Genomic DNA, 13,679 nt, shown 5'->3' on the forward strand with positions numbered 1-13,679 from the left:
TTCTAGAAATTAGCTCGGAACTGGTATGAAGATTTAATATAGTGTTTTACAACTGAGGGTGTGGGACTTTGACATCCTGGACTTGTGCCAAGTTGTTAGATGCACATTACAGCTGACAGCTCCAAATGTACAGTAGGTAAAATGCCACATTTGAATTACAGTGCCAATGAGGAGCATAGCTAATGCATTTCTAATGAGGTTCAAGTTATCATTTGTGAAATACCACAGATAAGAACAACGTGTTCTGTAGAGGCTTTTTTTGGAATCACAATGACTCACCCTTGTTACGTTCTTGACCCGAAACAGACGAGTAATGACATCCTCGTCTGCTGACATGGACAGAAACTCCACTTCCATGGGTCCATACTGCTGTAGACCGGGCTCTGGCCAGTACTGCACACACGGCTACAGTTAGAGATGAAGGAGAGAGGTCGTCAGGGATTAAATGTGGGCACATAATGGACTTATAATAATGCTGTGTGTGTGTGTGTGTGTGTGTGTGTGTGTGTGTGTGTGTGTGTGTGTGTGTGTGTGTGTGCGTGCGTGTGTGTGTGTGTGTGTGAGTGCGTGTGCGTGCATGCGTGCGTGTGCAGTGGACATCAACAGTCATGCAATTTGTAGAATAAAAGTTCACACATTTTACTATGACAGTGATGAAACAGTACTGTCCTATTTATAACAGCAGGTGTTATAGTGTAACAGTGGTTTTAATAGGAGGACAGAAGAAACACCGTGGAGAGAATTCTGATGTCCCTTCAGAAATTGTAAAAAGAAGGTGATGGAACACTCAAGTGCCACAAATTAACTCTATTTTTAACAAATTTCACAACAGGATTTTGCAATGAACACCTCAAAATGTCAATAACTAATTCAAGATGAAGATAAATCAGTGTAATAAAGTCAGTGTCAAAAACAACAATGAAATCTTACATTTATTTATGTCACCACTGCTGTGGACACACTAGGATTAGTAAAGCACTAGTTAGTTACAGACATATTAATTATAAGTTAAAACACAAGGTAAATGAGATTATGAGTAAATACTTCAAATAGTTTTTTAACCATATGCTAATAAAAGCTGAGAACTCAGATCTCACTGCAGCATTTAACGCAATTGAGTAAAATACTCAGAAAAATCTCAGGGACTGGATTGTTTTTCTCTTTGTCAAGCAAACAGTTTCTTCTGTCTTTCCATGGTTTTTCCTCACAGGCAGCATGGTAGTGGCAGTGACGTGTGGTCAGTGGAGGCAGGTGAGGCACGGTCTCACCTGCCATCATAACAGATTAAAGTGGAAAATGGAAGAAATAAATTAAATGGTTATATTTATCCAGTGATGTGAATTATATAGTTATTTTCCATTTAACATCACCAATTTTAGGTTACAGTATTTTTACTCAAAATCTCTTTCACATTTACCGCTGAAATACTGAGAAGAGACCTGCGGTGAGACAACAGCCAGCCGGGCCTCAACATGGACTGTGCAATGGCCCGACTAGCTGTGCTGGCATGCTATACAGCGAGACCATATTGCTATCTCTCTACATGTCATTATTAAAATGTTCAAACCACGGCTTTGAACCAGAATTTTTTGCAATCGGTTTGTTCCGAACAGAAACGGAATTATAACATTTCCAGTTTTGCGTTCCACCCATAAACTGACGTTCCTGAACCGGTTTGAACAAAAAAATAAAGTTCCTGAACCGATTATAAAACGTTCCTTGTAAATATAAATATGTAAGTGCTGTATTTTGCGCACCATAAGACACGCTTAAAAGCCTTAAAATTTCTCAAAAATCAACGCTGCGCTTTTTAACATTAAGCGTCTTATGTGTACACTGAGTTCCAAAATCTGTAAAAATGTTTTTGTGAGATTTTAGTCAGCGCTCCGCCAGATCGGCCATTGTCTACCGACATAGGACGTATTGCGTCACTACGTACGCCGGCAGCGATGGACCAATTAGAGAACATGACGCGAGGCTACGTCTGACACACCTCCGGTAGGTACCGGTATAGGGTGTATGCCGGTACTAAACCGCAGGTATGCTGTTAACCACATTTGTTTGGCTAAAGACCCCCAACAATGACGTCAGCGAAGAGACTCGCTTACGACGCAACATGTAAACTCCAGGCTATCAGTTCCGGTTCGCGTAAAGAGACCAGGGGGCTTTTTTCACGCTTCGCCATCTCTCTTGATCTATGACTCCATGCACGCCCACACCACCGCTTCTGTCAAAAACCACGTCAAGCGGCTGAATTCGGAGCTTGTCATCATCCTGCAGGATTAACGAAACAACTCCAACCGCTGGACATCGGTGTAAACAGAGCCTTTAAAGTTAAGCTGCGTGTCGTGGAGTGATGGATGAGAGACGTGAACACACGTTTACCAGGACTGGAGGCAGTGCCGAGCGACTTACACCGCGAGTTACACTCCCACAATATAGGCATAGATTGCGGATCCTGGACTAATGTGTCTGCTTCGACTTTTGTCCGATATGTTTCGCAAAAGCCGGCCTCATTACCGGCATCAGGACAGCTACCCGGAAACGTGACGGTCAGAGACAGTGAAATTACTGAGCTATTCAATGCAGACTGAAGATGAGGACTTCGAAGGATTTAGCACAGATTTATCAAAAAATAAAGACATTAACACATATTTAAGAAATAACGTTGGTGTATTTTTCTTAAATTTAAATAAGTAGTACAACACAGTTGCACTACTACGTTGTACACAGTCATCTTTTTGCTTCCTTAGCTAGCATGCACCGAACAATAAGATGCGCCGTGTGAAAAAGTGGAGAGTAGAGTATAACTTTATTTATCCATTAGGGAGGTTCTGTCAGGGCAATTGATTTCTCCGTCGCACACAGCATAGTAAGTACACAAAACACAGTAAAAAGCACACAGAAAGCACTAGCACATAGACAATAGCACATCGAAGTACAGAAATAAACTGCGCAATTTAGATTGCGCCTCTTTATGCAATGCACTGAATGGTGTGCAAAATACGGTAACTTAGGGACTTTTAAATTGGCAACTAAAGCAATTGGTTTATACATATACTATAGACTATAATTATAGATATGTCCCTACCCTACAGTAAACAGTATCACAGAACTACACCTCTGCTTTATGCAAGTTATATCACTGTAGTTAAGGCTTATGCCTCCTACTTAGACACTGCATGAAATAAGACAAGAATAACTTCCACCATGTCATTTATTGCTGAAAAACAGATCTTCGTTGTGCTTCTTCCATAGCTCAATATTACTACAAAGCGCTTACTACGGGAACACACTGAACTGAAAAATGACTGCAGCCACTGAGTTAATGTCTACATCATACATTTTTAAGATTGACATACTGCAGTGTTTACCTGTTATGATTACATTGTGACTGGGAGACTGCCCTTTTCCTAAGTGTTGCTGATAGCCGCTACTTCTCTCTACTCTCATCCCGCGTCCAGTGAATGACAGGAAGTGAAACATCAGGTCAAATATTTTTTTCAAGAACGAAAAAACCCCCAGTATTAACCGGTTTATAATTATTTTCTGTTCCGATTCTGTTCCGGAACATTAAAAAATATAAAGTTTTTGGTTTCGTTTTCGTTCCATGAACCGGTTCAAAGCCCTGGTTCAAACACGTTTGCTCTATTAACTAAATTTCCATAATTTAGGTAACGTATATAATGTACAGTGTTTTTTCTCAACAGCTGTATGTATGTAATGTCTTTCTTGAGTTGAGCGAACCTGAAAAAGCTGGGAAAAGGCACATAGTGAGGCACGCAGTTCCCGTGCCTCATGTTAGGGGGCGCTGGTGATCCTAGGAGGATTCGTCTTCCTCAGCCATAGAAGAAGTGACAGTAAACTACAATCTACAGTCAGCGAGTCAAGTATAGTCATCCATTTGTTTTCCGCTCACCTTGCCTTACTATAAAAATGGAGGATTACATATCTAAACTCAAAATTTTTTCGATGCTTTTGTTCTGAAGGAACTTCGCACGGACTTGATTTATAAGTAAATGTAACATATAAAAAATGTGCAGGTAACAACATAACAAGTTTTTTAATCAAATGTGCTAATTTGTGTGTTACAGTTTGAATGTAAATAATTCAGCTATGAGACTTTAAAAATAACCCACTCACTGTTGCTTATGAAGTGGTGAATAAGCTACACTGTAGGTTTATATATTTGTAAACATCTTCATCTGATTATGATGAAGTCAGTGCCTCACCAGCCATGAACCTCACCGCACGTCACTGGCATGTGGTTTAAGATAATACTCCCCTCTGACTATGTCTCTCTATTATTGCAATTCTTAACAATGATATCAAGTCATAACTGCCTGAAATTGTTCAATTATTCAGCAGCACCATGATTGCTGCACAAGTGAATAACTGCCATTAAAGAATGGACAGCTACCAAACCCTGAAATGAACTCTTAACAAAACAGAAGTCTTAATAAATGGCTGAACACATCTATTGTCAAGTTGCACCAGCTTTTAGCTTTTAAACAGAGAGGGACGCTCATCCTTTTAACAATCTGTGAGTTACATTTGGTTAAAGCCTTACTGAGAAGGGTTCTTATTACTACTGGAGGCTTGTTAAGTTCTGATTCTCCAGCTTTAAAAATACAGAATCTAAACTCATCACTTCCTTTTAATGACACGCTAATATTCGACATGCTTTAAATTCATTCATGCTTTATTATGAAATGACCCATTCATCTATCTTCATCATAAAAACTTCCAAATGGCTCATTTTGCTCACCACACCTGCCAGACCCCTGACAAAAACAGTGAGATATGATTACATTCTCATGCCTATAATTAGAATAGATTCTATGATCTATTACTGCCTTTTTAAAACCTTCTTCAGGGTGCCTTGCAGTCTGGTAGAGCACAGTACTGCTCACCATAAGGGCTCAGATAGTAGAGGGTTAAAGTACTTCATATCCTGCTTGTTAAAACTCAATATTATTTTAGTTGTTTGCTCTATGTTTTTCAATGTTTTCAATTTAATCTCAAACAAAAAAAAATGTTTCCACTATTTTTTATAGACAATTTTATAAGTGTTAAAGAAAAAAAATGGGAATATTCACGTAAAAGGAGAAAAAAACATGTGCTCTAAAGAAAAGGTTGAGCAATGCCAAGATGTGGCTGGAGTGTAATGAAAGCTTATTCTGCAGATGTGTGACTTGAGGAGGGGAAGGAAAAATCGGGGTGGGTGTTATCTAGTCATGCCTTGTGATCAATGTGGTCAGGGATCAAAGCCCAGCAAAATGGCATGAAGGAACTAATCCTAAGCACAGTAAGATACAGATGCAGTGTAGGCAGGCAATGTCAGGAAAAGTTTCCACTGAAGTTCAGATAACCCCGAGCCTGACAAAAAATATAAAAAAATGAAACAGCAAACTGCTCTTGTTGAGTGAACTCAAACATTTGGCTTTTTTTCTGATGGTGTCAACAAATCAGAGGCAATAAAACAGCAGGGAACAATTTGACCTTACCCAAGCAGAGTTTGACTGATTGAGTTGGTTGAGCATGACCACTGCTGTGCAGCCATAGTCAAAAACCAGCCTCCAGAAGTCAGCTGTGGTGCCTGGCAGAGGGTGAGGGGTCACAATAAAAGCAGCCTGTCGATGGAAACTGTCCGCGAGAGCAGCGTTGACATAATTGTTGCTTTCCCCTTCTGTCGTAACAAGGAAAGCCAGGGCGCGATCGGGCGGAAGGACATCCATGCTGCGGTTCTTCTCTCGGTTTCTGGGCAACAAAGCAATGCTGCATTCTTCCACGTCCAGGTGGGGAGTCACAGAGTTCAGAGTCTGCAAATTTAAATATTAAAGTGATAAGTTAAGTTTGACAGTAAGAGAAATTAAAACTGAAAAGAACATTTAAAGATGGAAAAATGTGAAGAGCGATGCGGCAAAGCATAAATGTTTAGGATGTTTTGGAAGAAAGAGGAAAATAAGTGAATTAAGTGAGGGAGGAATGAGGCAGAGAAAATGCTATGAATGTGACAATGATAACTTTGAGAATGTTAAATATGCTAAATATTCCATTGACAAACTTGATAAAAGAAACTATCAGGATGGCTGCATGATAAATAGAGTATAATGAATTTAAATAAAAATCAAAAAGAAAAATTGAATGCTAATTTTGTTGAATGAACTGTCCTTTCCTTAGCTTTGATTACATTCGATAACATGAAAAATATTTGAATCATCAGAACATCAATAATAGATCTGTGGCTTGCTGGAATGAGCTTTACCAGCTGGCTGTTTGCTGTCTGAAAAATGATTAAAAGCAAACTAATACCTCATTCAGCAATGGAGCCGCTTTCAACAACAATGTCAAATGGATGGATGAGTTTACATGATCAAGGAAAGGCATATGAAATGTGACTATGAAGTATGAAATTAGGATGAACTACCAGTTTAAAATCAGAGTCTAACAACCACTAGTACATTTTCCTAACTGTAAGTAACACATGTTATTATTGTATTCCTGTTCAGAATGGAATAAACAGTACATCATTACAAAGGGAGCATGAGCTTTTTCTAGTATTACTTTGAAATGCTAAACCTGGAATCAATATAGGAGCTGCAGCACAGAGAGGTGGATGAAGCAGTCCGCCTCCTTTCTCCTAATCAACATCTAATCAAAGGTTCTCAGACTACATTCCTACAAGCCAAAGAGGATTTCAAAGAAAGTCACAAACTAAAAGAAAACCAACATCACTACGTATGTAAGTGTACAGACAATATGTACGCTCACGCATGCACACACACACACACACACACACACACACACACACACACACACACACACACACACACACACACACACACACACACACACACACACATACTCACTTATACTACCTTACCGGGTCTCACTCATCTTTGCTACTTTGTGGGGTCCACCCTTTCCACTGGTGCTACAACTTTGTAAAAAATCAGGCAAGCTGGAAAAAAAATCTATTTCACAAATATCACTTGAGTTTAACATATTTCCAAACTTTTGTCTCCAAGTAAGTTTTTTGCTGCATTGTGAGGCCCAATTTCTAGCATTTACTACCTTAGACGTCCTTTTTTACACACCTGCACACACATTTCTAGCTTTTATATCGTAGCGTGGTACAAGACATGTGACAAAGACATGAATGCTTTACATTAACCCAACTTTATCAACAAACAAGAAAAAACTTCAATAAATATGGCCTCATCACAACAAAATGCAAAATAAAAAACAGGCAGTGACAAAAACATACAAAACCTTACTGCCTTGCTCTCCACTGGGTTTTTTTTCCAAAAAGGCCTTCTTTTGAGCTTAGATCACCATAACTTTATAAAAGAAAAAACAAGTGGGCTTCATTTCAAAAATATAAAATCAAAAACAGGCAGTGAAAAACATAAAACAAAAACTTTCTACCCTGAGGCCTTCTTTTAGCCATAGTTCAATTAAAAAAAAAAAAAAACTTAAAGAAAGATAACTTTATAAAAGAAAAAAATGAAAATAAAGTGGGCCACATCTCCATCCATCCATTTTCTGCCACTGTGTCCACCGTGGCGGGTCACAGGGTGCTGAAGCCTATCCCATGCTGGCGTAGGGCGTGAGGCGGGGGACACTGCGGCTGTTGGAGTGGGAGGCTGCTTGTTTATCACCTATGAATTCAGATCAAAACAATCATTTGCAAGCTGGTAAAGATAAAATCTGCTATTTTTAGATATTTCTGTCTTAAAAGCACTAGTTCAAGTGAAAGCAGCTTCTGAAATGACATGTGAACTCAAAAATAACAGCATTGTTCAGTCTATACTAGAGGAACAAGGAAATAAAACAACAAATGAAAGAGTAACATGGGTTACATTCAACATAGCCATGTCAAACCTCTAATACTTAATAAAGTGCTATTTTATGACAGTAATGACTTCACTTGGTTGTTGACAGGTGTTGCCAATTGTTTATAAAGTAATATATTATAAGTTACAGACAGAAGGGCCCCTCAAGGATAAGACTAGAAACGGAGTGTGTAAAGTTAACTGGCTGCAACAAAAGAGAAAACTGTGTGTCCAGGATTTCAAGACCCCACAAGGACAAGACCAGGGACACATGAGTGTGTAAATGCATAGAGGTGAATGTAGACAGAACTAGAAATATGACTAAGGTCAAGTCTGTTACTTCAAATAGGACACAAATCCAGGCAGTAACCATTAGTGAAACACAAGCAGCACTAGCCCTTCTTATTCTGGTTAATGTACAAGTTAAAATAACTGGGAATGATGGCTTCAGCATTGCTACTTTACCTGTATGCTGTCACAGGCGCTGATGTAATCAGTCTGAGATTGTAGATCCAAGGGTACCATCTCTGGTGCGGATGTTGGAATGGGAGGCTGCTTGTTTATCACCTGTGAATTCAGATCAAAACAATCGTTTGCAAGCTGGTAAACATAAAACCTGCTATTTGTAGATATTTCTGTCTTAAAAGCACTAGTTCAAGTGAAAGCAGCTTCTGAAATGACATGTAAACTCAAAAATAACAGCATTGTTCAGTCTATTCCAGAGGAACAAGGAAATAAAACAACAAATGAAGGAGTAACATGGGTTACATTCAACATAGCCATGTCAAACCTCTAATACTTAATAAAGTGCTATTTTATGACAGTAATGACTTGACTTGGTTGTTGACAGGTGTTGCAAATTGTTTATAAAGTAATATATTATACGTTACAGACGGAAGGGCCCCACAAGGATAAGACTAGAAACGGAGTGTGTAAAGTTAACTGGCTGCAACAAAAGAGAAAACTGTGTGTCCAGGATTTCAAGACCCCACAAGGACAAGACCAGGGACACATGAGTGTGTAAATGCATAGAGGTGAATGTAGACAGAACTAGAAATATGACTAAGGTCAAGTCTGTTACTTCAAATAGGACACAAATCCAGGCAGTAACCATTAGTGAAACACAAGCAGCACTAGCCCTTCTTATTCTGGTTAATGTACAAGTTAAAATAACTGAGAATGATGGCTTCTGCATTGCTACTTTACCTGTTTGTTGTCACAGGCGCTGATGTAATCAGTCTGAGATTGTAGATCCAAGGGTACCATCTCTGGTGCGGATGTTGGAATGGGAGGCTGCTTGTTTATCACCTGTGAATTCAGATCAAAACAATCGTTTGCAAGCTGGTAAAGATAAAACCTGCTATTTGTAGATATTTCTGTCTTAAAAGCACTAGTTCAAGTGAAAGCAGCTTCTGAAATGACATGTAAACTCAAAAATAACAGCATTGTTCAGTCTATACCTGAGGAACAAGGAAATAAAACAACAAATGAAGGAGTAACATGGGTTACATTCAACATAGCCATGTCAAACCTCTAATACTTAATAAAGTGCTATTTTATGACAGTAATGACTTGACTTGGTTGTTGACAGGTGTTGCCAATTGTTTATAAAGTAATATATTATAAGTTACAGACGGAAGGGCCCCACAAGGATAAGACTAGAAACGGAGTGTGTAAAGTTAACTGGCTGCAACAAAAGAGAAAACTGTGTGTCCAGGATTTCAAGACCCCACAAGGACAAGACCAGGGACACATGAGTGTGTAAATGCATAGAGGTGAATGTAGACAGAACTAGAAATATGACTAAGGTCAAGTCTGTTACTTCAAATAGGACACAAATCCAGACAGTAACCATTAGTGAAACACAAGCAGCACTAGCCCTTCTTATTCTGGTTAATGTACAAGTTAAAATAACTGAGAATGATGGCTTCTGCATTGCTACTTTACCTGTTTGTTGTCACAGGCGCTGATGTAATCAGTCTGAGATTGTAGATCCAAGGGTACCATCTCTGGTGCGGATGTTGGAATGGGAGGCTGCTTGTTTATCACCTGTGAATTCAGATCAAAACAATCGTTTGCAAGCTGGTAAAGATAAAACCTGCTATTTGTAGATATTTCTGTCTTAAAAGCACTAGTTCAAGTGAAAGCAGCTTCTGAAATGACATGTAAACTCAAAAATAACAGCATTGTTCAGTCTATACCTGAGGAACAAGGAAATAAAACAACAAATGAAGGAGTAACATGGGTTACATTCAACATAGCCATGTCAAACCTCTAATACTTAATAAAGTGCTATTTTATGACAGTAATGACTTGACTTGGTTGTTGACAGGTGTTGCCAATTGTTTATAAAGTAATATATTATAAGTTACAGACGGAAGGGCCCCACAAGGATAAGACTAGAAACGGAGTGTGTAAAGTTAACTGGCTGCAACAAAAGAGAAAACTGTGTGTCCAGGATTTCAAGACCCCACAAGGACAAGACCAGGGACACATGAGTGTGTAAATGCATAGAAGTGAATGTAGACAGAACTAGAAATATGACTAAGGTCAAGTCTGTTACTTCAAATAGGACACAAATCCAGGCAGTAACCATTAGTGAAACACAAGCAGCACTAGCCCTTCTTATTCTGGTTAATGTACAAGTTAAAATAACTGGGAATGATGGCTTCAGCATTGCTACTTTACCTGTATGCTGTCACAGGCGCTGATGTAATCAGTCTGAGATTGTAGATCCAAGGGTACCATCTCTGGTGCGGATGTTGGAATGGGAGGCTGCTTGTTTATCACCTGTGAATTCAGATCAAAACAATCGTTTGCAAGCTGGTAAAGATAAAACCTGCTATTTGTAGATATTTCTGTCTTAAAAGCACTAGTTCAAGTGAAAGCAGCTTCTGAAATGACATGTAAACTCAAAAATAACAGCATTGTTCAGTCTATACTAGTGGAACAAGGAAATAAAACAACAAATGAAGGAGTAACATGGGTTACATTCAACATAGCCATGTCAAATCTCTAATACTTAATAAAGTGCTATTTTATGACAGTAATGACTTGACTTGGTTGTTGACAGGTGTTGCCAATTGTTTATAAAGTAATATATTATAAGTTACAGACGGAAGGGCCCCACAAGGATAAGACTAGAAACGGAGTGTGTAAAGTTAACTGGCTGCAACAAAAGAGAAAACTGTGTGTCCAGGATTTCAAGACCCCACAAGGACAAGACCAGGGACACATGAGTGTGTAAATGCATAGAGGTGAATGTAGACAGAACTAGAAATATGACTAAGGTCAAGTCTGTTACATCAAATAGGACACAAATCCAGACAGTAACCATTAGTGAAACACAAGCAGCACTAGCCCTTCTTATTCTGGTTAATGTACAAGTTAAAATAACTGGGAATGATGGCTTCTGCATTGCTACTTTACCTGTTTGTTGTCACAGGCGCTGATGTAATCAGTCTGAGATTGTAGATCCAAGGGTACCAATTTCAGGTGCGGCTGGTGGAATGGGAGGCTGCTTGTTTATCACCTGTGAATTCAGATCAAAACAATCGTTTGCAAGCTGGTAAAGATAAAACCTGCTATTTGTAGATATTTCTGTGTTAAAAGCACTAGTTCGAGTGAAAGCAGCTTCTGAAATGACATGTGAACTCAAAAATAACAGCATTGTTCAGTCTATGCTAGAGGAACAAGGAAATAAAACAACAAATGAAAGAGTAACATGGGTTACATTCAACATAGCCATGTCAAACCTCTAATACTTAATAAAGTGCTATTTTATGACAGTAATGACTTGACTTGGTTGTTGACAGGTGTTGCCAATTGTTTATAAAGTAATATATTATAAGTTACAGACGGAAGGGCCCCACAAGGATAAGACTAGAAACGGAGTGTGTAAAGTTAACTGGCTGCAACAAAAGAGAAAACTGTGTGTCCAGGATTTCAAGACCCCACAAGGACAAGACCAGGGACACATGAGTGTGTAAATGCATAGAGGTGAATGTAGACAGAACTAGAAATATGACTAAGGTCAAGTTTGTTACTTCAAATAGGACACAAATCCAGGCAGTAACCATTAGTGAAACACAAGCAGCACTAGCCCTTCTTATTCTGGTTAATGTACAAGTTAAAATAACTGGGAATGATGGCTTCAGCATTGCTACTTTACCTGTATGCTGTCACAGGCGCTGATGTAATCAGTCTGAGATTGTAGATCCAAGGGTACCATCTCTGGTGCGGATGTTGGAATGGGAGGCTGCTTGTTTATCACCTGTGAATTCAGATCAAAACAATCGTTTGCAAGCTGGTAAAGATAAAACCTGCTATTTGTAGATATTTCTGTCTTAAAAGCACTAGTTCAAGTGAAAGCAGCTTCTGAAATGACATGTAAACTCAAAAATAACAGCATTGTTCAGTCTATACCTGAGGAACAAGGAAATAAAACAACAAATGAAGGAGTAACATGGGTTACATTCAACATAGCCATGTCAAACCTCTAATACTTAATAAAGTGCTATTTTATGACAGTAATGACTTGACTTGGTTGTTGACAGGTGTTGCCAATTGTTTATAAAGTAATATATTATAAGTTACAGACGGAAGGGCCCCACAAGGATAAGACTAGAAACGGAGTGTGTAAAGTTAACTGGCTGCAACAAAAGAGAAAACTGTGTGTCCAGGATTTCAAGACCCCACAAGGACAAGACCAGGGACACATGAGTGTGTAAATGCATAGAGGTGAGTGTAGACAGAACTAGAAATATGACTGTAAGGTAAAGAACTTAATTATTTTACATTGAATAATTAGCAGTTGAAATGAAGTTTGTTCCCAAAGATATGTTTTTGCTATGCATCCTAAATATCAACTTTATAACAGTGTATTGTGCACCCAAATAATGCCCTGTACCTTTATTGGCGTCAATATGTCATTCAATAAATGCTGGTTTGTCCCTCGCAGACAGAATGTATGATTTTGCATCATCTGCAGGCCCTAATCCTGGTTCTCCTTGTTGACATTAGGCCTCTGTGAAAATATTGTTAAATTGTTTCAAATGTATCCAACAACACAAACAACATCCTTCCAAACTAATAACTGATTTAAAGACATATTCATAATCATAGTTCATAATCATCTGGAATAGTCATGTTGATGTATACTTGGAAGTTGCACAAATTTTAAGGTACTGTGATAGAGCCAGCCTGTCCTTACCACAATTTTTTCCAATCTCCTACATTCATTACTATTAGTTTAGTGTATTCTAATTCATTTGAACATTTTTTATATCAACATGACCTTGTATTACAACGCGTACACTACAACATCCAATTTAAGTCCTAATTATTTCAGTAGGTTGCTCCACATGGTCAGCACCTCACCAAACATTTGTTTGCTCCACATGGCACACCCTGAACATTTGATGCTTCTAGGCCAGTTATGTATTACATTTTTTTCAGTTTGTCCCAATTTTTATTATGTTACAGGTATACCAAAGTATACCTGGCCCTCATCAAAAGAACTTTACAGGCACTGTCCTTTATAATGGTTAAATATCTGTTTTGTCAAGGTGCACACACAGGGAGACACAAATGTAAACACATTCCAGCTTCAATAGATCAATATTCAGAACTGGATTCACTCAACCCATAACCAGATATAGTACATTCCCTGATAAACATTTCTACTTATCCCCCAAAAGAGAAGGCAATACATGTTCTTGTTGATTGCTCATATCCATTTTGTCAAGCAAAGATCAATATACTTTTATAGGAATTTCCACCTCAATGCTTCTCACAAGCAAAATGCCACATCATCTACAAATTCTATTGTTGTCACCAGAG

At 38.6% G+C, this 13,679-nt stretch overlaps 1 protein-coding gene across 4 annotated transcripts in view; it reads right to left on the minus strand.

Annotated features, from left to right (window-relative positions):
* ptprub (protein tyrosine phosphatase receptor type Ub) overlaps positions 1-13,679 on the minus strand; it is a 195,339-nt gene that overhangs the window by 12,846 nt on the left and 168,814 nt on the right. For all 4 annotated transcript variants that reach the window (XM_068323141.1, XM_068323143.1, XM_068323142.1 and 1 more), the window contains 2 exons: positions 5,508-5,822; positions 280-405 (listed from right to left, as the gene is read on the minus strand). In XM_068323141.1, coding sequence (XP_068179242.1) covers positions 280-405; positions 5,508-5,822 — 441 coding nt within the window. The remainder of the gene's footprint in view (positions 1-279; positions 406-5,507; positions 5,823-13,679) is intronic.

Source organism: Antennarius striatus, chromosome 9 (assembly GCF_040054535.1).
Source record: "Antennarius striatus isolate MH-2024 chromosome 9, ASM4005453v1, whole genome shotgun sequence".
Classification (NCBI taxonomy): Eukaryota; Metazoa; Chordata; class Actinopteri; order Lophiiformes; family Antennariidae; genus Antennarius; species Antennarius striatus.